Below are 22,905 nucleotides of genomic sequence, written 5' to 3'. Positions count from 1 at the left end.
TTTGACAATCACAGTACTAAAATTCTCAAACGCTCTAAAACTACTGTCCCACTGCAGCTGTGTGAATGTGACTGGTCGTCTGCCAGCGTTTGCTTTGTGATGGACTGGTGGTCTGTTCATGTGGGACCCTGCAGCACCCTGTGACCCTGAGTTGGATCCATCCATCCATCCATCATCTACCAAACCTATGGATCCATTGATCCATCCAGCCAGCCACCAAACTCATCCATCCATCCATTTCAGGCAAACAGAGAGACAGACAAATTTACATTCATTGTTAGAGGTCACTTAGGGTCACCAATCAACCTCAAATGCAGATATTCGGACTGTGGGAAGAAGTCCCTGGAGAAAACCCTTGGGGAGAACATACAAACTCCACACAGAAAGGCCTGGCTGGTAATTGAACCCCAGACCTTCTGGCTGTGAGGCAAGTGCTTGACGTGCCCCTGGAGTTGGATACAACTGTCAATGAAGTTAATTGAGTGTTGGATGATTGAATGGATGGACTACCTCTCAGCTTTAGTGTGCACTGCTGTCTCTAATGAGTATCATCATTGTCCCATGCAGTTTGTAACTCTGGTGTTTTATCTTTTGTTTGTATTTTCTGATTATAATTTGTGCTGCTAGAACTCGTCATGTGGCTCCCGGCAGCGTGTGACCAAGGTGGGAGCAGTGGATGGTGTAATGTTCCTTTAATGGCCGCTGCCCCCCCGCAGCGTCGTCATTGCGCAGAAACAGTTTGAACCAAAAAGCGGAGTGACCTTCCTCCGCTCTCAGTCTGAGAGGGGCAGCACTGAAGCAGCACGCCGGTCACAGCTCCCACTCTCCCCCCCGCTTTAGCTTCAGAAATGAACAACAACTTAGTCGGAGATGAAGTCGGGTAAGACGCGTTGGCCGCCGCTCTCCGCTGGAGCAGAGGGGACTGTATGAGGGGGATCGGAACTCGCGGGCGGCGCGCGCTGTCGTCAGCTGCCATCCAACCGCTAACGTTAGCTAGCGAGCTAAAGCTAGCTCCGCGGACTAGCCCGGAGAAAGACGCAGGAAAAGTGAGAGCGGATGTCGGCGCCGCGCGGCTGTCAGTGCTGGCACTTCGGTGGGGAACACGTGGTGTCTGTCTGGGGTCCCGCCGCCGTGCTCGTCGGGTCGGTGTGCGGATGTGCAGTCACTTATTCCCGTGTTGTTTTCAGTTAGCTCGGAGCCGCCGAGCTAGTCCGGCTAACGCTTGCCAGCGAAGCGAAAGTCTCCTCTCGACTCCGCCGGCGTGAGGACATTTAGCGGGCACTGCCGGAGGATGGAGCCTTACCGCCGATCCCCCTGCGCTCCACGCACGCACGCTGCTGCCGAGCAGCCGTCCTCAACGCTCGTTTGATTTGTACGTTTGAATTGCCGCTGAACTTCCAGGAGCGCAGCCCGGCGTCTGAGCCCGGTGGTCCGCATGGATGGAGGCGGGCAGGCAGCCTCTCTCCTCCGCTGCCACGGTGACAACACGGGAGGGGAGGGGGGGGGGCTTTCAGAGGTCCCGGCCGGTACACTGCCGGCTGCAGGCAGTGTGTGCTGGCCTGGTAACACACCGCAGCTCTGTCCCGGGGTGACTTACGTGGCAGGAGGTTCATAAAAAGACCTTTATTGTTCCGGATTTTGCATTCAAGCCCAAAGCTGACATCCACAGAGCGAGCACCGGGCTGCACATGAGTCACATTAAACACGGTGGCTGTGTGTATATTCACTGATGCTGCAGCAGATTTAGTGGCTGTGCATGTTGTGTAATGTCTGTGTGCTTGGCTGTTTAGTCAGCTGTGCCTCAGAAACTGCCTTCAGTTGTTTTATTGTTCACATCATGCCTCTTCTACCTGAATGTCCCTTTTAGCCTCATCAGAGTAAGAAATTTGTATTTTTTATTTATTTTTTGCCAGTTTAAGTAATAGTACCTTGTACTTTCAGGAAACTGTTTGTGGGTGGATTGGACTGGAGTACCACACAAGGTAAGTCCCACCAGTCACTTAAAGAATGTACATCTATGGGTTTGTTGAGTAGCAGACGTGGCGCTCTGACTGGTTGCTCAAAGTATAGTTATTTTGCACAACACAGGGTAAGTCAAGGCAGTAATACTAAACTAAGGTCGCGATTTATTGTCCTTCTTAGTTCTTCCCTTATGTCAACATTGTGATGGCGTCTTTGAGACAGTCGGTGTTTTAACGCGATAATTTAAAGAAGGGTGTTTCGTGTGGTCAGTGTTTGTTGTGAACACGGCCAGCAGACAGATAAATGTGGTCTTAATGAACTCATCTTTGAGCAATTCCTGAACTAAAGATTGTGTTAACTTAATGCAAGCACCGCTGATTTCAGATAATTGACTAATAATCCACTTCTTTACCAATTCTGAGGTGATCTTTCTTTATTGAGAGATGGATGTATATGTAAAATATCGGTGAATATTCAACACATTCATCGGTCGCACATTTTGACTTGCAAGCATTAAGAATCTTTTTTTTTTCTGTTGAAATGTCAGAGCTGATTGTGTATTGAATCTGACAAAGTAATGAAAAATGGACAGAGTAATACATTTTGTTCATAGATTACATTGTTTAGACTTCGATTGTTTGACTGAATGAGTCAGTCAAAGATCTGCCCTGTCAAATCTACTCTATAAAAATGATGAACAGCGCTCTAAATCTTCAGTTACTGTTTAAATATTCAGTCAGTGAATGGAAAATTACATTTGTTACAACCCCATAGTTGAATGTAGAAATAATCAGCTGGAGATTCCATCGCTGCAGCTTTTTGTAGGTCTGTATATTTCATAAAATATGTTCTATAATCGTCTTCCTGTCATGATCAGCTTGGAGCCGATGTTTCTTTGTGTTAATGTTATTTTCTTGCGTTTCGATCATTGTGTCATCGTGATTGTTGTGACTTTCCTTCGTTTTCATCCTTGCAAAAACTGCTGATTATCAGCCGTAAACGCTGGTGGTGGAGTTGACATTAAACTGTACATCAGGTCTGTGTCTAACCACTCCTCTCATTCAGTCCTACCCGGAGATGATCTAGTTTGTTTAAAGGCTTTTCGCCTGCTCATGCTTGGTTGGCCGTTGTGTAACTTTGCACAAGTGCTTGTCTGTGTTAACAACACTGTTAACATTAAGGTCTGAACCACAGCGCCATGCAACTCTGAGGTTGTTTCTGTGGCAATGCCCCAGGGTTTTCCAGCGATGAGGAAAGCAATTACGGTAACGCTCCAAAGTGACTCCTCATTTGTTCAAACTTGCACGCTTCGCCTTTCCTCTGTGGGCGGGAGCGGGCATTGAATTTGTTTGTGCTTGTGTGTTTGGTACAATGCGAGATGACAGCGGGTCACAGATTTGTTGGCTCTTTAAGCATTATGATGCAAGTATCATATTTATGTTTTCAGAGATGGTAAAAATCTCCAGCTGTTCCAGAATAACTCAAAATTAAGGTCACGGCACAACTTTTAATAGTTGAGGTGGAGTGGTGCTTGTGGTTTTCGTTCTATACCTGTTTGGGTCCCAGTTGCAGTTTTATTTCTACAGTCACATTTTTCTCCATGAAGACATGGGATTTCTAAATCATTTCTTTATGTTGTTTGGAGGCACACTGTATCAGGTTGAGTCTCGGATTATAATTTCAATATTTGCTGATTTTTTATTTATTTTTTCCTTTCTTTTTTAAACTCCACTGTTGAGTGTTTACTCTTCTCTTTCCTCAGAAACACTGAGAAACTACTTTTCACAATATGGAGAAGTAGTAGATTGTGTCATCATGAAGGACAAAACTACAAATCAGTCGCGAGGATTCGGCTTTGTTAAGTTTAAAGACCCCAATTGTGTACGAACAGTGCTGGAGACAAAGCCACATAATCTCGATGGAAGAAATGTGAGTATTTTAAATCTGAGAACCAGATAGTTAATTACCGTAACAGAGATTGCAAGTGCTTTAGTGTGAGCAATGTGAAAAACTTCAAGTTGTATTTTACCCTCCACAGCAGTATTGGAGAAGGACACTTTTTTTTTTTTTAACTGTAGTTTCCTAGATCGTATAATACAAATGATGTGCTCTGTACGGACTGATGTTTGCAGATCTAAATTTACCTGTTCAAAGCTTGATTAGCAATGAAATTAAACCAGTTCTTGTTCATACATGAAATTCTGCACAGCGGACTCTGAGCCTTTGGTCATTGGCATTTTGTCCTGATTGTCTTAATTCTGTTGACCGTCCAGGAGAATGCCTAAGTATATATGTTTTATAGTGTAAATTAGGAAAGCCAGTGTACTGTAACGCATACAGGGAGGAACGTTTGAAGGTGCCTTTGCTCATATTTGGGGCTAATGTCAAACGTTTCCTCTCTCTGCTGTCAGATTGACCCGAAGCCATGCACTCCCAGAGGAATGCAGCCTGAAAAATCTCGAACCAAGGAGGGCTGGGTAAGAGGAGTCTAATATCTACTGGGAAGGCTAGACTAGGTGTTTCGGCTGGAATGAGGCTCCTCTTCCTGAGGTTGGACTCTAGATTTATACATTTTTTCCCTTGTTGGTCGTCAAGGAGACCTCAAGTCAAGTTTAGAAATAGTTTCTTAATTGAAAGAATTGTTTTTCTTGCCACAATGCATAACCTTCGTACCTCTTGAGTACACAGGACCAAAGTTGGGTTTTGTTAAACCACAGTAGCGTTGAAGAGTCTCTGACTTTAAACAACCTTTATGTGTGACAAAGGTGCTGCAATCCCATCAGCAGCTCTCTGCTACAGCTTCCACTTGTCTGGGATTGACACATAATAAGGTCACATTTTCCCAGATGTAACATCACATCTTACAGAGATGTCATCAGCCTGTATCATCACATTAAAGTAGATCTACAGTCGTGTTATATATATTTTAAAAAGTAAATCAGATTTTTTATGAACATAACAGTTTACAATGAAAGGTAACACATTTTAACACATAACGAAGTTTGGGAGGGAGTTGGCCATTGTGCTGCATGTAATTACTTTCAGCAGTGACTCCCCCCCCCCCCCCCCCTCCTCTCATTCTGAAAGGCAGATTTCTCTGCTCCAACTTGGATAATTTGTGGGAAGATCAGCAATGCTATCAAGCCTCTGCAGATCTTTTACCATCATTCTGTGTCTTTCAGGCAGTGGAATCTTTTGTTTAATCTCTGCTGTCAAAGCAAGTTTTAACAGTCTTGTATTATCCTATAAGCAGAAGCTTGTCAGATGAAGTCAAGTAGCTGGTACTGAACATTTTAATCAGGAAACAAACGATGGGATTGTTAGAAATAAGTTGTTGTGAGCTGAGTCTCGCATTTCCGGTTTGAATACAGCCGTAGTAAAATGCTTAGTGGTTGTGAGTGAGCGCAAGAAGCCGTGTTCTCTGATCTGTGGAGACGAGTGTTTGCATTGACATGACATGTTAAGAATTCTACCCCAGGGCAAGAGGAGAACCTAATTTCTTCAGTACTGTCTGAATAGATGATGGCTAACTGGCCCCTTCCCAGAGTAATCCTTTAACAGACATTCAAATCCATACACTCCCTGTTTTCTTTCAGAAGGGCAGCAAAGCCGATAGCAATAAATCAAAGAAGATATTTGTAGGTGGAATCCCCCATAACTGCGGCGAGCCTGAACTCAGGGACTATTTCAATAGATTCGGAGTGGTGAGTATTTCCAAGTGCATAATGCAAGTCAGTTCATATTGCTATTAAGTCTGCTTGAATGGATGTGACATTGAACAGGGTCACTAATATAGTGGGATGGGATAATTAATTATTTGTCCATATTGAGGCAGAATATTGAATTAGAATACGAAGGGACCCTGTTCATTTTTGTAAATGGAGCCACTGTTTCCCTTTGTCCCATTCAAGGTCACAGAGGTGGTAATGATCTATGATGCGGAGAAGCAGAGGCCCCGAGGTAAAAGCTGATCCCGTTTTTTCTCTCCCCTCTCCATACCTTACCATATTAAATCTCATGACAAACTATACTGGCCCAAAGAGAAAAAAAAATCCCATTTAACCCAAGTCATTTAATTCAATTAAAACACAGTAACCTTTATCAGGGTTTTTGTGTGTGGGGAAATGTGCACACTAAGACAAATGGCAAAAACACCATCATTAGTAAATGCCATACCAGCTTGTGACCTTGTGTTTATAAAACAGATCTTAGTTTTTTTTTTTTTTAAATGATAAATAATCCACTTCCCCAAGTATAATAGACCTTGAAATAGAGTTGATTTAGTTTCTTAAATATGTATTCAATTTATAGTCTTTCTGGTGTAACATTCATATTACTGTGTCAGATAATACAAAATGAAATTCATATCCCAGCATGCATTACGTTTTTTTCATCTGCACACGGTTTCCAAGCACTTTTATTTTCACTGCTCTTCATGACCTTGTGAGACATAAGTCCATTCCATGTGTGCACTTCTACTCTATTAAGCATATTGTGTTCAGTAAATAAAAGACGGAAGCAGGGCACGGCAATTGGATGTCTAAAAAGCCTTTATTTGAGTGTAAAATAACTAGCTGGGCTCAAACCTCTCAGGAGGCTTCATAAGAATTGAAATGTGATAAATGTTCATCCTCAAACAGCTTAAAGACCTTTGGAAACACTCAAGTCTTTACCACTTAATTTTCCTTGAATTATATTGTTTTGCCCGCAGCAATAATGAAACCTCCATCAGCATTTATTAGTACAGTTAATGATGCACGTAGAAGCCCTCGCCACAATGGCTCATGAGCCGTTACTACACTGAAGGACATTTTTAAAATCTGTCTTTTTCTAATTACCAGGCGATTCATCTGCCCATCTGAAGGGTTTGTCTTTATGTGATAGTTTCTCCTGTTCACGTTTGTCACGTACAATGATTTCAGGGTGCTTATAGTACAGGATGTTTGTGGATGCATACAGGTACAGCGGTGCTTCCTAAAAACATCAGATCATTGTTTTGACAGTCATTTCTACATGCAAAACATAAGTAAAGCGTTTCCAGCATTTCCAACACATTAGAATTCAATATACATATGGCCCCACATTATAAAATAGGATGTCATGAAATATTGTAATGATTTGAAGTACTGTGTTTTTATATGTTCAGGATATCTGAGCTAGGCTTATTTATGACGAATAAACCTTATAGTTTATGTGATTAATAAAAAGATTATGGAATTTCCACTTTCACACAAATACGATTTGTATGACAAGGAAACTCTTCCATTTTATTCTAACTTCCTATAGATGCTTCTATATACCAGTCATGTTAAAGTAAAACCCTTCAGATGCCTCAGTACGCTCGGAACGTCACATTCACATCTTCTTTTATTCATACTAACTCGTAATGCTGGAGCTGTAGATCAAGGGTCTTTTAAAAAGTCTGAACAGATGCAACAAACATAAGTGAAGTTTTTAAAAAGGTGCCATTGGATGATGATCGACCAACACTCAGTTGAAATATCAATTCATAGGATGGAAATGATGTCCAGGACATAGAATTTGATCAATTAAAATACACCAAAATCTGTCAACTCTTTCTTTAATCCTTACTGAATAAAAGACGTTCTTCCTGTTATTTGGAAAGTTAATCAAGAGCTTCAAGCTAGAAGGAAGGTGGGTTACAGAAAAATGGGTGCTCCATTAAAAACGTAGCACTAAATCAACCATGCAACTGGCACATCGAGATCAGTTTGAGCATCTATCAAGGGATTTGTACTTCAGTGTAGTTTAGCGTGGCCCAAAATACTAAAGGTGAACGCAGGAATGTTATTCAGAGAACAATGGAGTAATTTTAATAGACTCAAGGTCCTTTGACGTTTTGCAAGTTTTTCCAACCACTTTCAAATGGACAGACTTTTTGTTCGTCTGCTTCAGTCATAAATGTGTCATGAGTCTGTGACACTGTGCTGACACTTTGAGCACGGTTGGCCCCACGGGAATCAGACCCGTGCCACCGGCAGTGCTGGTGTCAGACTCTGCTCGCTGAGTTACAGTCACAGCTGTTTCATCTGCATTTGTCCTACATAGCAACGATGCAGCGGCCAATGACCCACAACTTGCATTCGTGCTCTCCCTTGGAAAGCCCATTCATTCTCTGTTGGGCGACACCCAGAATAGTTTGTCTTTGGGATTTAACATGACGTACTGCACCAGTAACAGTCATTACATAATCTTTAATAGCATAATCGGTTTCTTTTACTAAAAACCTTTAGCTGCTCAATGTTGGAATAAGTTTTATTTACCTTGATTTTAGACGTAACTGATAATTGTATCTTAAATGGCATAGTATGTGTTTTCCCATATGTAGAAAGTTAAGTATTTTTGTAAGTAAGCCCTTTCTATTTTTCTTTCTTTTGTCCCTCCTTCTCCTTGTGAATGGTTTGAATGTGATTAACGGTGTCTTTTAAGATTTGTCTTTTCTCCTTTAGGTTACTGTGCATTGACAGGCAGCACAGAGGTACAGGCCAAATTTAAAAGCCCCTTGATTCTGCACTTGGTTGAAATGGAGTGTACACAAAGCTGCATAAGTTTGTTGATCAGGTTAAAAGATTCCCTGTTTGCATCAGAAGAAGGAAAAGTCTGTAGAGGACAGCGCTTGACTTTTTCTTTTCTCGTTCTTTTCCCAAAAGAGCAACACATTACCGTAATTAGTTTGAACCATTTAATGTGAATAATTGTTTTGGGTGAATAGGCCCCTAATATTGACTGTGTAATTTTTCTACTTTAAAAAAAAAAGAAATCTGGTCCGTTTTTTAATGAGCATTTCTTTTTACACCACTTTGAAAAGTTATGGTTTACTGCATTTAAAGTGCCAGCAGATTTAAATACTGACATTTCACAATGTTTTTCTTTGAAATACTTTAAGAATCTAAAAATGATGTGCTTTTTCACAACCTCAAATGTTGTCATTTTTTGTGTAAAAGTTACTTTCAGGAATTTAATAAATATCAAAATTCCTTCAAATATGTTTGATTCATTTAATTATGGAAACATTGCTGCGATCCTCTAAATAATCAAATTGTGTCAGTGCTTCATCCGATTAATTTGCAGTGAATCTGCAATAAGTTAGAAGCTGACACTTGATTTGTTTCACAATTTTCTTATAATTGACGCGTGTAAAAACCTAGTGCTGGCTTGTTTCTGAATTTAGGCTAGAGACGGTCATTGACAGATGTTATTAATAGTCATAGATCATGAAGCTAGGGATTGCCTGGCGTGGTGCTAGAGGTCTTTAAATCCTCTGATGTCTCACAGGATATTTAATTGGATTCAGGTTAGGTCCCTAAGTAGAGATGTGCCCACAACCCAGTTCTGCCACAGCGAAAAGTTAATCAGATTGAAAGTGGATCACTGCAGCGCGCAGCAGTTGGTTAGCCCTTAAAATCTGTGTTGTCAGGAAAAAAACGATGGATTGAACCAATAGTGAAGCAGAGTAGCTGCCCCCCCCCCCCCCCCCAAAAAAAAAAAAAATAGTTCAACTTATGGGCACACTTTGTGTACTCCCCACAAAAACCATCAAATTAGCAGCTTGTCGGTTTGGGAGAACAATGGCCTATATCTTTGTGTTACCATTGTGAGCAGTATTTCAATTGTCCATTTTAGGCTTATCCTGGCTGACTCAAAAGTAAAACCCTGAAATTGGGAAGGCTTGGAGAAAGCTTTTAGGCATTCAACAGTTTGTGTTTCTCCATATTTTTGTGATGCATTAACAGTGGCTGCTGCGAGTGTGTGCTCTACAGCAATATGCCAAGGGACAGATCAAGGTGGGGTTTGGATGAAACGGCATGAAGTAACAAGATGTGATATTGATTCAATTGGCATTCATCAGCGACATATTCAGTCTTGTTAGAGCTTCTAGAATTGACGTATGACCTTTTTTTTTGTGACATTTCACGCCGAGCCAAATGCTCTACTTGTCACCTTTTAATGTTTAACAGCTAAGCAATCCATCATTGTCCCTCTTCACCAAATATTTCTCTGCACACTAAAGACAAAAGGTTTCCTTCAGTGCCCTTATTGTGATAGTCTTGGATTTGTGGTGTTCTGCAAGTCAGCAACATCATCCGAACCCCAGGAGCCTCCTGCTCGGTCTTGACAGATCCTCACTCTGCTGAACCCCAATACTGTTCATCTTGTGTTGTCACAACCCCCCTGCTACCTTGATTCACTCTTGGTCGTTGGCTAGGTTTTGGATTTATTACTTTCGAGGCCGAACAATCAGTGGACCAGGCTGTCAACATGCATTTTCACGACATCATGGGCAAAAAAGTGTGTAGTTGTAGTTTTATTTTACCCTTAAAATCAAACGGAGGCTTGGGCGACGAAGAGAGAATCATACTATGATGCTGTTTTGTTTGGGGTTTTTTTTTGGGGGGGGGGTGGGGGGTTGGAGGAAAGTTAGCATTCCCTCTAGATTCCCATCAGTGAATGCAGCATCATACATCACAAATTCAGCCTCTGACATTTGACAGTAGTCACGATAAGTGATCTACTTATTTCAATTATTTTTATTGCAGTGCACAGCTCCATTTATACTTGTGCTTTTAGTTTCTAGATGCACTCATTCTTCACTTGCTGTTATATTACAGTTTCAGTTGTCGCCCAAGGCTTTGTTTAAACTGACCACTCCTTTAGGATGTCAACTTTTGTACGACGATATAGCTCTTTGTTGAGTCTTAACTGAATTTGATGTTATGATTGAAAACCGATAAGAAACAAAATTTTACAGTTAAAGATTTAATCTTGATGCTCGGTATGTTTGAGTATGAAACCACCTAAAGGATTGGTCCAATCAGTTCTGTTTCTTTTCTTTTTTTTTTTTGATTTCCTCTTTGTTTTCTGGTGTTTTTTGTTGACAGTTCACTTACACGTCAACATTTTTTGGTTAATTTTCTTTTTCTTTTTTCTTTTTTCTTTTCTTGAAATGTTAAAGAAAAAAGTTGAACTCGGTGACCTCAGTTGAAGAATCTCCATACTGTGTCTGTCAGTGCTCTCCATGAGGAATCAAAGGCTAAATGCTGCTTAGGATGAGACTTGAGTCACAGAGTGACGTGTCGCCACCCCATAGTGTTTGCTTTAACTCGGTGGGTGCACCAGATGGATGGCGAAAACGGCACTAAATTCACTGGTGCCGTGTGTATACATGCTTTGTAACCTTCTGGTGCGCCTGCTATTGTCTCCTTTGTGTGCACACTACTAAAACTATATTACAAAAGAAACATTTGTCTAGTTTCTAGTCAAATTGTCTTAAAACATGACAAGTTAGAATTCAGGGGGAAAAAAGCAGACTTGTTCTGCATCTCTGCAGTTTGAATATCAAGTGTTCTTGTGTCAATAGCAGGTTTTCTAGACTTATTTCAAGAGGAAACGCCTGCTATTTGTTAGAGTTGTTGGCTGATTTATTTATTTTTTTCCCCCCACAATGTAAACAATGTGCACCTGGTGCCTCAGCTGAGTAAAACCAGCCTGAGAAATTCAAGTTGGAGTTTGTACTTATGTGGTTAGGACATGTCCTGACACTTTGGCTTTAAAGGCTTGTAAAGATCCTATTTGACGGCACGCCACCGCGCTCTACCCCCAAAAGAGTGGGATTGTATTTAGCAATTGCTTGACTGCTTAAGCGAGATATCAGAGGACAGCAGCCTGCGTGTAGTGTGGCCAGTAGATGATTGTGGACTGGAGATGATGATCAGTCTTACACGGTCGAGCTACATTTACTCAGTATATCATGTCTTCACGTGTATCCCGTTTCTGTCTTTGCTCCTGGCATAAATACACAAGTAGCTAATCTATTTGAAGGTCAATCTAGGATATTTGACACGCAGGAGATGTTTTGTATGTATGATACGACTTTTGTGAGGTTTTCCAATTGAACAGGCAATTTTAATTTTAAATGCTATTTTCGTGGAGAGTAGCTCAGCGTGTGTGATTTAAATCGAGCTACACCCAGACAAAAATCCAGAGTATATTGGGTTATTGATAACGAGCGCTGGTATCAAGTTTAGAGTGTGAGGAGATGTCGAAGAGTTGGTTTCAAAATGAAGCGTGATGTGCAGAAAAAGGCCCCCAGTGTGAGTCTTTGTGTTTTCACCTCGCCCCTCAAATCACTTAACACTTCACTTGTACTAAATGACTTTTTTTGCACCCTGCTCCATTATTTTTGTCCACCGAATGCAAATGAAGTGGCTCTGTGTCCAGAGTGGAGAATCCAGGTAGAGCCTTCCTGAATGGGACCTTTTTCTATTATAATTGTCACATTTTTATTGAAAAGTCACCGGTTATCACATTAAGAAGACGAACCTAATCCCATTTCCCTGGTAAATGATTCAGAACAAACTGCTGTGTTCGTACTCTCCGGTGGTACCTGCTCCCCTTGACTTTGCCCTCGTTTCAAGTAGGAATCAAGGCTTGGCTTAATCCATTGTTCTTGAGTCGACATTACCTTATGCTGGGACTTGAGGGATGCTGGGAGATATGAGTTACAAAATTAGAAATTGGAGCACATCAAACTGTGGAACAAATCCCAATTCTGCTGTTGGGGACTGTACAGAAGTCATGGTATCCATCACTCGTAGCCGTGATGCCCACGGGAGAAAGTGCTCAGGTAACTGCCGGCGGCGGCGAGGCCACTGCCGGAAACATGTGCATGTAATTAGGTCGACAGAGAAGGAAGAGGGGAGGCTGGGGAAGGTGGTAACACCTTAAAGCGGGGAAGGAATTCACGATTCGTTTTCCTCCTGCAAGGTGACCCCAATAACTCAACCCCTCAGTCTATTTCTGGTCGGCTCCCCGTTAGTCTCAGCTGGTTTCTTTGCTCTGGTTAATGCTGGTAGCTTTGCCTAGTTACTGTCAAGAAACTTTTGTTTATTGGGGCTGCAAATAAAGTTTTGGACCTTTTTAAGCAAATAATTATGTATAAAAGTCGGTGGCAATTAGGTTAAATGTGCTGTGGGGCTTATTTCTTTTATATTACCAGAAAGATTCCTGAAATGACACTTGGGGTCATAAATAGTGACACTTGGTTTTTGTAAGGACAGTTTACCATAATTTGACCTTTTATTTACTCAATGTCACTTTGAAAAATATTTTGTCACTCTTGACACAGTATGAAGATTCACCTTACGATCGACTGGAGAAAAAAATAAAAAATTTGTACTTTCTGCATGTTTACTTTCTATTCTATTAGAGCTGAGATACAGAGTTCTCTCTACATCCATTCCCCTCTAAAACTTATTCCAAATAAGATGAATATTAAATTCCTTATAAGCGTTAGCTGGACAAAGGTAAGTCATGCTATTCCATTAGATGAATTTCTATTATGTAGGGTAATTTATTACAAAAAAGATTTCTATGTTTCTCGGGTACATTTGTAATCTGGAGACATATAAAACATTTTATCCTTCAAATCTTGAGGGTTTTTTTGCCAAGTTAATTTTCAATGCTGAAGTTTGCCTTTATTGACTCGTACCTGAGACACATAGCTACACAGCTTTATTGGCTACACAGTGGAATTAATTTAAACAGCTGACCTAGATTAGTCGAGTAAACATAAAGTTTCATTTCAAACAGGCCCAACTTAATAAGTTGAAGTATCATAGGTAGGACAGGTCTTTAGAGGTGAGGGATTAGATTGACCTTTTACTGGTGTTGCCAAATGTGCCCCCCTTGTCCTTTGTCCAGGTGGAAGTAAAGAAGGCCGAACCTCGTGACAGCAAAGCTCCTGGCCAGCTTGGCCCTTGCCAGTGGGCACCCAGGGGCATCTTGAGTGCAGCTAATGGTTGGACAGCACAGCCTGCCCAGGGCTGGCAACAGCCGTATGGGCCACAGGGTGAGTGGGAACGAGTCTCCGGGCGGAGTCTGAGAAACCTGCTGTGTACAGGGACATTCTTGTAATCACTGGTTGTGTTAAGTCGTGCTCGTACTGCCAGTCTGAATATTGAAGTGTGTTATGTGACCAATTTACTTTTCATACTTCAGTTTTATGTTTAGTAAAAAAAAAATCTTATTTTTCCCTCTGAAGGAGTGTGGGTGTCAACTACGGGCCAGCCAATAGGTAGGTGTGCACCCTTTATTTGCCAACACACACACACAACTTTCTTATTTTTTCTTTTTCTTTTCTTTTTGTGTGTGTGTGTCTAGTATGTTGGGCAGCAGTGAGCGTCCAGATAGATGTGTCTTCACCATGTGGTCATTTTCTTATCTTGCCAAGCTCTTGTGACAGAAGCAGACCTGCTCTCGGTTCTGGCCAATAGGCTGGTGACGGTTAACAGCTCATGTTATCACAAATTCATAATGGCTGAAGGAGCTGATAATTTGCAGCCCGAGACAGATGGCAACGTTGACTGGATTGCGGCCTCCCCCTGCTATTGGTCAGGCTCGGCTTCACGTCTCCACCTCCGGGTCAACCCGCAGTGCTCGCTGCAGCGTCAGCCCTCTGCTCGCTCAGAACATACTTTCATTTGTTTCGCTCCTCTCCACCTTCGGCGTTTCAACCAGGGGTCATCACCCCTTTTTGAGTCCTCGAGTCACTTCAAGGTTACGGAATAATCCGACGGACTAGTTGTCACGATCCCTCTGAATAATTACAGTTTCAAGTCATTTTCTTTGTACCAACCGTTCTGTTTGAGCCAGGGTTAGCAGCACGTCAGGGACCTCGTTCTGAACGTTTCCTTGTTTGTTTGGTGGTAATTCTAAACGGTTCAACCAGACAATAATAACTATAATAAAAACATCTCTGCTGGTGTTTTTCTCTGTCATTTATAAAAACTTTCACCTACATTTTGAACATCGGGTAAATGCCTTCTATGTTGGGACAGGTGGATATGGTCCTCCATTGACGGCAGCACGGGGAACCCCCACACAGCCCCCATCACCCTTCAACGCATTCCTGGTCACAACCCCGACGGGTGGATTTGCTGCACCCCAAGGCTACCCTCAGCAGGCCTACAGCACAGCACCTCAGTTTGGTCAGTACCTACTTTCTTTTTTTTTTTAATTTTAACTGAGGCCTACATCATTTTTGGAATAAAGGTAGTGGTTGAGCACGCTGCAATTACGCTGCAGCATGCCACCTTGTGGGTCGTATCATAAAATAACAGTTTACTCATCTTCTTGTCTGTGCTGTTACTGTTGCTGTTACTTTTACCAACCCTTGGTACAGAGATACAAAATACACACAAGACCAGTGTGTGAAAAGTTCATTCTGTGTTTTGTGATGTTTAGAAAAGAAATGTCTTTAAATCAAATTAAAAGTTAAAGATCAAACCTTTAAATATGAAATTGAAATCGACTGTTTTGTACAGTGTTTTTTTTGTTTTATTTGTTTTGTTTTTAAGTAATCCAACAAAACTGTCTGAATCGTTACGAAAAGCTGAGAAGCACTCAGACCTACAGGTTTTAGACTTTATTACACACTGAAAAAAACTGCTTTCATATTAGTAGTCCCAGAGGTTTCTGTCATAAAACCCTGAAACATTATTTGAAATTACAACTTTCAGAGTATTTTTATCACCCAAAAGCTCCAGTGTTGTTTTCTTTTCTAATAAAAATGAGTGTGTTATTGTGTGATTTCAGCTTCTGTGAGCTTTCAATATAAGAGTTGTTGTTGTGGTCAGGGAGGGCTCTTCATCTTATCAGGGATAGACAGTACAACTTGTAGACACCCATAAGGTATTTAAACTTTGCAGCAAAGCCTGTGTGGTAGTGTGCTTGTCACTGTTGTGTGTGTGCGTGCGTCTCTTGTGTTTTCAAACTGTTGTACATTCATACACCTCAAATGATTATTACATACTCAGCAGAGTTGGTGCAGTTTAATATGGCCATTTTTATTTTCAATAGATATGAATTCACTCATTACTGACTCCCAGATCTTTGGCCAGTTTGAGTGAGAGATTAAAAACTTTCTCGCCGACAGTGGTGTGGTCACTGGTGGGTGGAGTAACACATAGTTAATAATGAAAGCAATAATAACGTTCCCTGAGATCTAATCAAACTAATCAAAAATGAATGGGGGCAGTCTTTGCCCATAGTTGGCTGGGATCGGCTCCAGTGCCTTGTGACACTGCACAGGATAAAGCAGTACAGCAGCAGTATAGATGGATGACTGGGGCAATTGTGGATCTATTTCTGGGAGAAATTGGTAAAAGAAGAAGTTATTTGAGAACTTTAGTGTAATAGTTTGCTATGGTGTTTCCCTGGGAAATAACGGTATGATTAATGGCTGATGTGGTGCAAGTCAGCGAATTGGACAAAATCATTGTTCCAGAATGATTTCCAATGTTGTAGTAGTAGTCGTCTAGTCAGGTGGTACAGAGTTCCTCAAAGGGGTCATATGATGCAAAATTAACTTTCTCATAGCTTTCTAACAGTAATAATCGTCCCCATACCTGGCATGGCGCCCCAGAAGTGAAGAAAGGCTGTCATCTCTCTCTCGCTTGTTTAATTTTTTTAAAAGTGGGTGTTCCCATGAGCCAATCAGAAATCAAACCCTATATAGTGTCATCGGGGGTTTGGTCAATCCCAGTCACGGTAGGCCCTCCCTTTGACCCTCCCACAATTAGGCAGCTCTGCTCTGGCACATGGCACCATGAGAGGAAGTACTTCTTCCTCTTCCCAAGATGGGCATGTGTGGGCGGAACCAGTCCAGCTCACACAGACACAGCAGATTCTGAATGCAGCTCCTATGATCCAATATTCAAATGGCTAAAAAGCTGGATTTGGGGCAATAAACTTTGCCTATAAGATTTTTGTACTAACGAGACTCATGTGAAAGTGTTGAAAAGCTGTATAATATTCCTTTAACTGGACGTGGTCGTTCTGATTTCAGATAGTTGCTTCTATTACTATGACCATACAGTATTAGAAGATCACAAAAGAGAAAAGTAATACATGTTTATTTCCTTTTGAACAGGTTACAGTTTTGGCACACCCCAAGCAGACCAGTATGCTCCACAAATTCCTCCTCCACCAACTACTCCGGGAACAGCAACGCTGGGCTTTGCCCCTGCCACAACGCCAACTCAGGACTTGAGCAAAGCTCCCACTGGGCAGCCCGATTTCCCTTATAGCCAGTATGGTAAGGAAAGCACTATCCATAAAGGCGAATGCTGCCCTGTTTCCTCTCCCGCTTTAGGTTTATTCACCCCTCTGTCTCACCCATGTCCCAGGATATATTACTAGGCGCAACTACAGATAAGTGAAGATCAAGACCTCAAGCTATAGACAAGCAGAAGCTTGCTGTTGGACCATTTAGCTTGAACAGCTACACATGCATACATGCTTCTTGCATTTATGAAGCTCTGTAACTCTGCCGTGACGACGCTGCTGAAGTTTCACCATATCCAGGAGTTTCCCAGCAGCGATTTCTGTTGAGTTTTTCCTGCTGGGCTGTGGATTTGATAAAGATTGGTAGGTTTGAATTAGATCATCCTGCCTTGCAGTGTTTTTGTTTCTTTTGCATTTTAATTTGTTTTTTTGTTTGAATTTTTTTGTTTTGTTTTAAACAAAGTACAGTTTTATACTATTTATAAAAATGTTTGATTTTCATTTTCTTTTACACTATTAAAACCCTTTGAATTAATCCCTCCTCCTCCTGGTCCGCCTCCCCCGTCTTCTTCTGCTTCACCTCCATTGGTGACTGTGGTGTCTTCTTTTTCTAGATTGGGCACAACTGCCTTAGAAGAGCCCCAGCATGACATCATTATGTCTATATTATCTTTTTTTTTTTTTTTTTCTGGATTTGGACATGACCAATAAGCTAAGTTACTTGTCAACATGTTCATCAGTTTATCTCACTGAAGCTTTGCATGCTCGTCTGCAAAATGGAACCGTTGCCCCTCGAGCTTGTGGGTATGTAGTTCTCATGCAGGGGGGTTCGAACTCGGTCCTCGGGGGCAGGAGACCCACATATTTTAGGTCTCTCCCAGTTTGCAACGCACCTGGTCGCCATGAGGGGCTTCTTATTAAGGCTGATTTTATGTGCTTGATGATGATGCCATCATTAGATTCAGGTGTGCTGAAATGGGGAGACGTCTTATGCCCGCGACACGCTGCAATTTATTTTCCGTCCCAGATCAAAGACAACAATCGTGAGAGAATCGGAATTTCCCCCAAGGATTTAAAAAAAAAAAAAGATTCCTATTGTGAATCATGGCGATATCGCTGGTCTTGGCTCTAAATTGTTTATAAGATTCACGTCGTACAGGGAGACTAGCTCTGAACTTACAAGATTGTTAAATTGCAGTGTGTGTCGCGGGCATAAAACGTACAGGACGCCACCCCCTCCAGGATCAGAGTCAGATCCTCCTGCCAGTTATTTTTTTAACTAAAACGTTTGAAGATTTTACTTTATCGTGGGCATCATTTTTGCAGAGAAGTTGCCTTTGGCCTGTGAGCCAGGAACGTCTTCCTCCTGGTTCTCAGCAGAACTGATGAACTGTTGACCACGATGCGCTCTGCATTCAGAGACATGAAAATATAACATTTTAAACCTCTTCAGTGTACATGCTGTGAATTACAATTATTACTTTCTAGGATTTAAGGCAATTACTGGGTAGCTTCAGTGACGTACTGTGTACTCATGGAGGATTAAGAGCCTGAGGTCATGCTGAGAGCAGGAATGGAGGCTGGAGGTTTTCAGATGTGCGACAAAATAAAAGACTGAATTACTGTGAAAACTTTGAACTCTCAGGGGTTAAAATAACATTAAACTTTGGGCAATATCTTCTTATGTCGGACGCAGTCTTACTTTGACTTTACAATGTGCAATATTACCGTTCCGCTGTTTTTAATTGCAGCCTTTAATATACTTGCTGTTTTATATGGACACTACAGCCTTTTCAACCTCGGCAGCAGCGACAGTACTCGTCTGCCACTGTCCATTATCTGCTGCTTTCATCCACCCAATTTATTTTTAATATGCCACTCTTTGCCCGCCTAATTGCCCCTCGAGGATAAATAAAGTTTATTTTTTTTTCTGATTCAGAACTCCCCAGCACCCAATGGAAAAAGAACATCCAGTCACAGGAGCACAAATCTGGGAAAACAATTCTTTGCTGAGAAACTTTTATTTTATTATTTTTTATTTTTTGTCGTCGTCATGTTGGCTGGCTGGTGTTTTGATTCCGTTTTGGCTTTACAGCTGCTTCAACCTGCCGAGTAGACATTAAAAGCAGTCACATGACCGCGTTCAGTCATGGCAGGTGCTCATGTTGTCTGGTGTTTCCTGCTTCCTGCTGATCTTCCATCCAGCTTTCTGCTTTTACAGTCTGCTGCCTGTGTGAGGCTTCAGATTCATTCTAGGAACGACACAGCCTCGCTGAGATTATTATTAGTGAATGAACAGACGCTGTGCTGCTGCTGAAACGGCCGCAAAAAAAAAATATTTAGGATGGTAGCAGGCACCAGTGTGACATTGTTGTGAAAATCTGGTAGATGTGAGACAAAGTATTTTGTTAATAGTACATTCGGTCAGCGAAGATTTAGTTGGATTTGGAATCAGCCGGTGGTTTTGCATGTATATTCATTAATGCTTTATTTTGATACTTAAGATCCACTAAAGTGCTTTTTTATTTATTTATTTTTTGTTTCCACTGCTATAGCGGTCTTCCAGTACGGTCGTTGTTAAGATATGAAATTGAAATACTGCTGGACAGCAGCCTTTTTTAACTGAACCTTTAACCCTCAATGATGTTCAGCTTTGTGGATGTAGTGTCTTTTAGCAAAAACCGAGCACTGAAATATATTTCAAACGTGACTGATAAGTCCGCCGTCATCTTGCCTGTTAAGTGTTGTTGGTAAAATTCATTCAGTAAAAAAAATAAATAAATCAGCAAGTTTACTGCTTCTGATCGTTGTGCCTTTTTAAAAAAAAAAAAAGCTCCAACTTTGTAAACTGATCAGTTTATATAAATAAATATTTTTAAGTTCCACCAAGAACAAAAACCTTAGTAGATTTGTCTGCTCTATCAGACACTCGGTGATATGGCGCGCGTCCCAACGTGAGCTTGTTTTACACCTTATTAGTTCTGATTGGGGTCGAGCTACAAACGGCAAAGTGTGAACTTAAAAGGCTGGAGATGATTTCAGGCCGCAAAAATGCAAGTAAAACTCAAAGTTTGTTAGTCGACGGTTTCATTCGATCCAAATGCCAGCAGAAAAGTCTGGTTTGCTTCTTGTTCAGGGAGTTAGTCAACGTCAACGTTTGCCTGAAAAAACCCATTTGAATCCGGTGGCACTACTATGAGGAATTTGTAGTCCTTCGGGTTTTGATAGTAACCAAATCACACCAACAAAGATGGAAAAAACCCCAAAAAAAACCATGCAAAACAAGAACAAATGTGCTGCCAGCCTGTAAAAGATAACAATCATTGGGCAAAAGACACTGAACAATGTCTTTATCCACTGCATCGTGCAAAACCACTGGTTCTTATTCCTGCTTGTTGGGAAAACGGTTGTTGTGTTTACCTGCATCTTTAGCGTATTGCACACATTTCACAGAATTCCCAGAGACCCGGCCGCCATGACAAAAAGCTTTTGAGGCGTGCCAGCAGGTAGCTCACACACTCGGCCACCTAGTATGACTCCCAGCCGAGGTTGAGGGGTGATGCAGCGCTAGATGCAGCGCTAGATGCAGCGTAGGCTCAGTAAGTAAGCGAATCAATGCGAGGCTCTGGTAGATCAGTGAACGGGGGAATAATGTAAAGTAGCCCGGCGGCAGTATCTGGGTTCAGTCAACCTGGTCTCCTCATCTCCCTGATAGGCTTGGGTAACTACCCTCAGGACCCCTCTGCCTACGGACCAACGCGTCCTTCTCAGAGTTATGGTGAGGATGAACAGGGAGGAAATAGTGCAGGTAGGTGCAAGCATCGTCTTCTCAAACCACAACAGAAGCATCTGTTCCGTACTGTAGTGTATTAGAGCTGCAACCTGGTTCTTTGCCTTTTTCGTTCTTTGGCTACCTACGTAGTATTTAGTATTTTGCATGTACATTTTGCATGTACATACAAATTACTGAGTGTACTCTTGTGTGGTAAAGCCCGGCGATCGCCTGTCGGACAGCTGAGTGGACCCAGAAGAAAAATTTGTGTAAGAAATTTGACTGGGACCTGGTGGTTTCCCTCGGCAGCTGAGGCTTTACTACCCCAAGACCAACCATGTCCTCCTTTTTGTTCACTCCGTCTCTCTGTCTGCATCGCTTTGCTGATTTGTAAAAGGATGATCTAATTGTCAGGAAATTTCTTCATGGTTCAGTCGTCGTGATGCATCAGCTGTCCATTCACCCGTTGTGTCCCCCCCCCCCCCCCCCCCCCCATGTACTGTTTCCACACTGTAGCTTCAGGGGTGAGAAAGGAAAGAAGATTTAAGGCGACACCAGTAAATTTCAGTTCCTCCCAGGTGACTCCTCATCAGTCTGGCAGTCCTGCTGGGACCTCCTGGTGGCCCTCAGATTTATTTATTTTTCTAACTAGGAACTATGTATTGTTTACTCTCTCCCTTTTCTCTCTCATCTTTCCATCCCAGAATTTTTTTATACTGTACTCTTAAATGTCATCTGTTGATAACACGCTGATATCCTCTGTCTTGCATTAACTGGATGCTACCAGGGCAAAGAAATAAGACTCAGTTACTTCAGGCACTTTTCCTTCCTTGGGAGTCACGCAGCTGAGGGGATATGGTGCCACCCAGTGTATGAGCCGGAGCATTACACGTGTTCGTTCACAAGACTCCAAACCTTGTTTTTCTCAGCTCAATGTGTTAATAAATTCAACTAAAACTTCCAATTTGTGTGTTTTTATGTTGAAAGGGCTTTATAGCATCATTGGAGAAATGCACCTTTAAAACGCTGCACCTTTGGTTTGAAGATAACGCCTTTTGAAAGTAAGGTACAATAAAGTAAAATTCAGGTGCAACAATATTAAATAGTTGTTAAATGTTAGATTAAATCAATTTAGTTGATTACTGTGAAAACATTCACTGTTGAGATCTAATATCGATTTGAATGCTACTCAATAGGTAGATGCACAGCTGTCAAGTTATGATTAAACTTAGTAAAGTTGGCTTATTCCCTTACATATAAACTTTTTTTTTTTTTAGCATAAATCATTAAAATTACACATCTAAAACACATAAGGTTTCTCTCTGAACACGGTCCCTGACAGTAACCCCCTCCTCTCCCCCCCCCCCCCCCCCCTCCTCCCTCCCTCACCCCCTCAGGGTACGGTCAGGATCTGACAGCCTTCGGCCACACTTTCGCGGACCCCAGCCAGCCGGCGGCGTCGTACGGAGCTCCGGCAGCGCAGCCCGTCGCCCCGCAGCCCGCCGCCAGCGCGTTCGGCAGGGGGCAGAACCACAACGTGCAGGGCTTCCACCCGTATCGACGCTGACCGGCCGCCAGTGGCTGGGCCGACGTGTAAAATTCAAACACGAAACAAAAAGAAGTCGTCAGGGAAACTTGTTCTCGCGCTGAAAAACAAATCTGGAAGTCATTTTCTTTCTTTTTTTTTTTTCTCTTTAAGGAATGTTTGAATGCACACAGTTTGTGAAACGGAAACATTTGTTACAGCAGGGATCACCGTACATTTAGGAAGGGTGTGTAAAGAAGAAGAAAAGATATAAAAAATAAAAAAAAACAGGGTTTTTTCAGCAGACAGATGCTTCTACCACCCCCCCATCCCCCCCACCCCCAACCCCAACCCGTGTTTCCTAGTAGAAATAAACTACTTTGCAATAATTTTGATTGTCTGGTCAAACACTAGCACAGAGACTATATGTAAAGAGACTTGCATAGGAAGATGTATATTTATGGTGGACACAATTTAAAAACAGGGTCTCAAGTCTCCTCAGCTTTAAATTTAAGGGAAAATGTTTTTTTTGTTTTCATTTGGTGAATTTTGTTTACTTTCT

At 41.9% G+C, this 22,905-nt stretch overlaps 1 protein-coding gene across 4 annotated transcripts; it reads left to right on the top strand.

Moving 5' to 3' along the window:
• The first annotated feature begins 741 nt into the window (after positions 1 to 741).
• dazap1 (DAZ associated protein 1) lies at positions 742 to 22,596 on the top strand. 4 transcript variants are annotated; one of them, XM_080474009.1, is made up of 12 exons: positions 742 to 880; positions 1,942 to 1,982; positions 3,725 to 3,891; positions 4,374 to 4,439; positions 5,562 to 5,666; positions 5,874 to 5,922; positions 10,190 to 10,272; positions 13,684 to 13,831; positions 14,024 to 14,056; positions 14,820 to 14,969; positions 16,913 to 17,077; positions 22,216 to 22,596. In XM_080474009.1, exons 1-12 carry the CDS (start codon positions 849 to 851, stop codon positions 22,383 to 22,385), a joined length of 1,209 nt encoding a protein of 402 aa, XP_080330135.1. In that variant the 5' UTR covers positions 742 to 848; the 3' UTR covers positions 22,386 to 22,596. The 4 variants fall into 4 exon arrangements, with proteins under 4 accessions (XP_080330135.1, XP_080330134.1, XP_080330136.1 ...); XM_080474008.1 differs by having other exon boundaries at positions 5,559 to 5,666; XM_080474010.1 differs by lacking the exon at positions 22,216 to 22,596 and adding an exon at positions 21,606 to 21,780 and having other exon boundaries at positions 5,559 to 5,666.
• The last annotated feature ends 309 nt before the right edge of the window (positions 22,597 to 22,905 follow it).

This window comes from Lipophrys pholis (assembly GCF_963383615.2).
Source record: "Lipophrys pholis genome assembly, chromosome: 10".
NCBI classification, from domain to species: Eukaryota; Metazoa; Chordata; class Actinopteri; order Blenniiformes; family Blenniidae; genus Lipophrys; species Lipophrys pholis.
The sequence above is the reverse complement of the archived record's forward strand: the minus strand, read 5'-3'. Positions and strand labels throughout refer to the sequence as shown.

Coding starts and splice junctions, on each gene's coding strand:
- dazap1 (XM_080474008.1), top strand. CDS start 849: ATGAACAACAACTTAGTCGGAGATGAAGTCGG. Junction 3,892..4,373: donor ATAATCTCGATGGAAGAAAT/GTGAGTATTTTA, acceptor CTCTGCTGTCAG/ATTGACCCGAAGCCATGCAC. Junction 10,273..13,683: donor ACGACATCATGGGCAAAAAA/GTGTGTAGTTGT, acceptor TCCTTTGTCCAG/GTGGAAGTAAAGAAGGCCGA.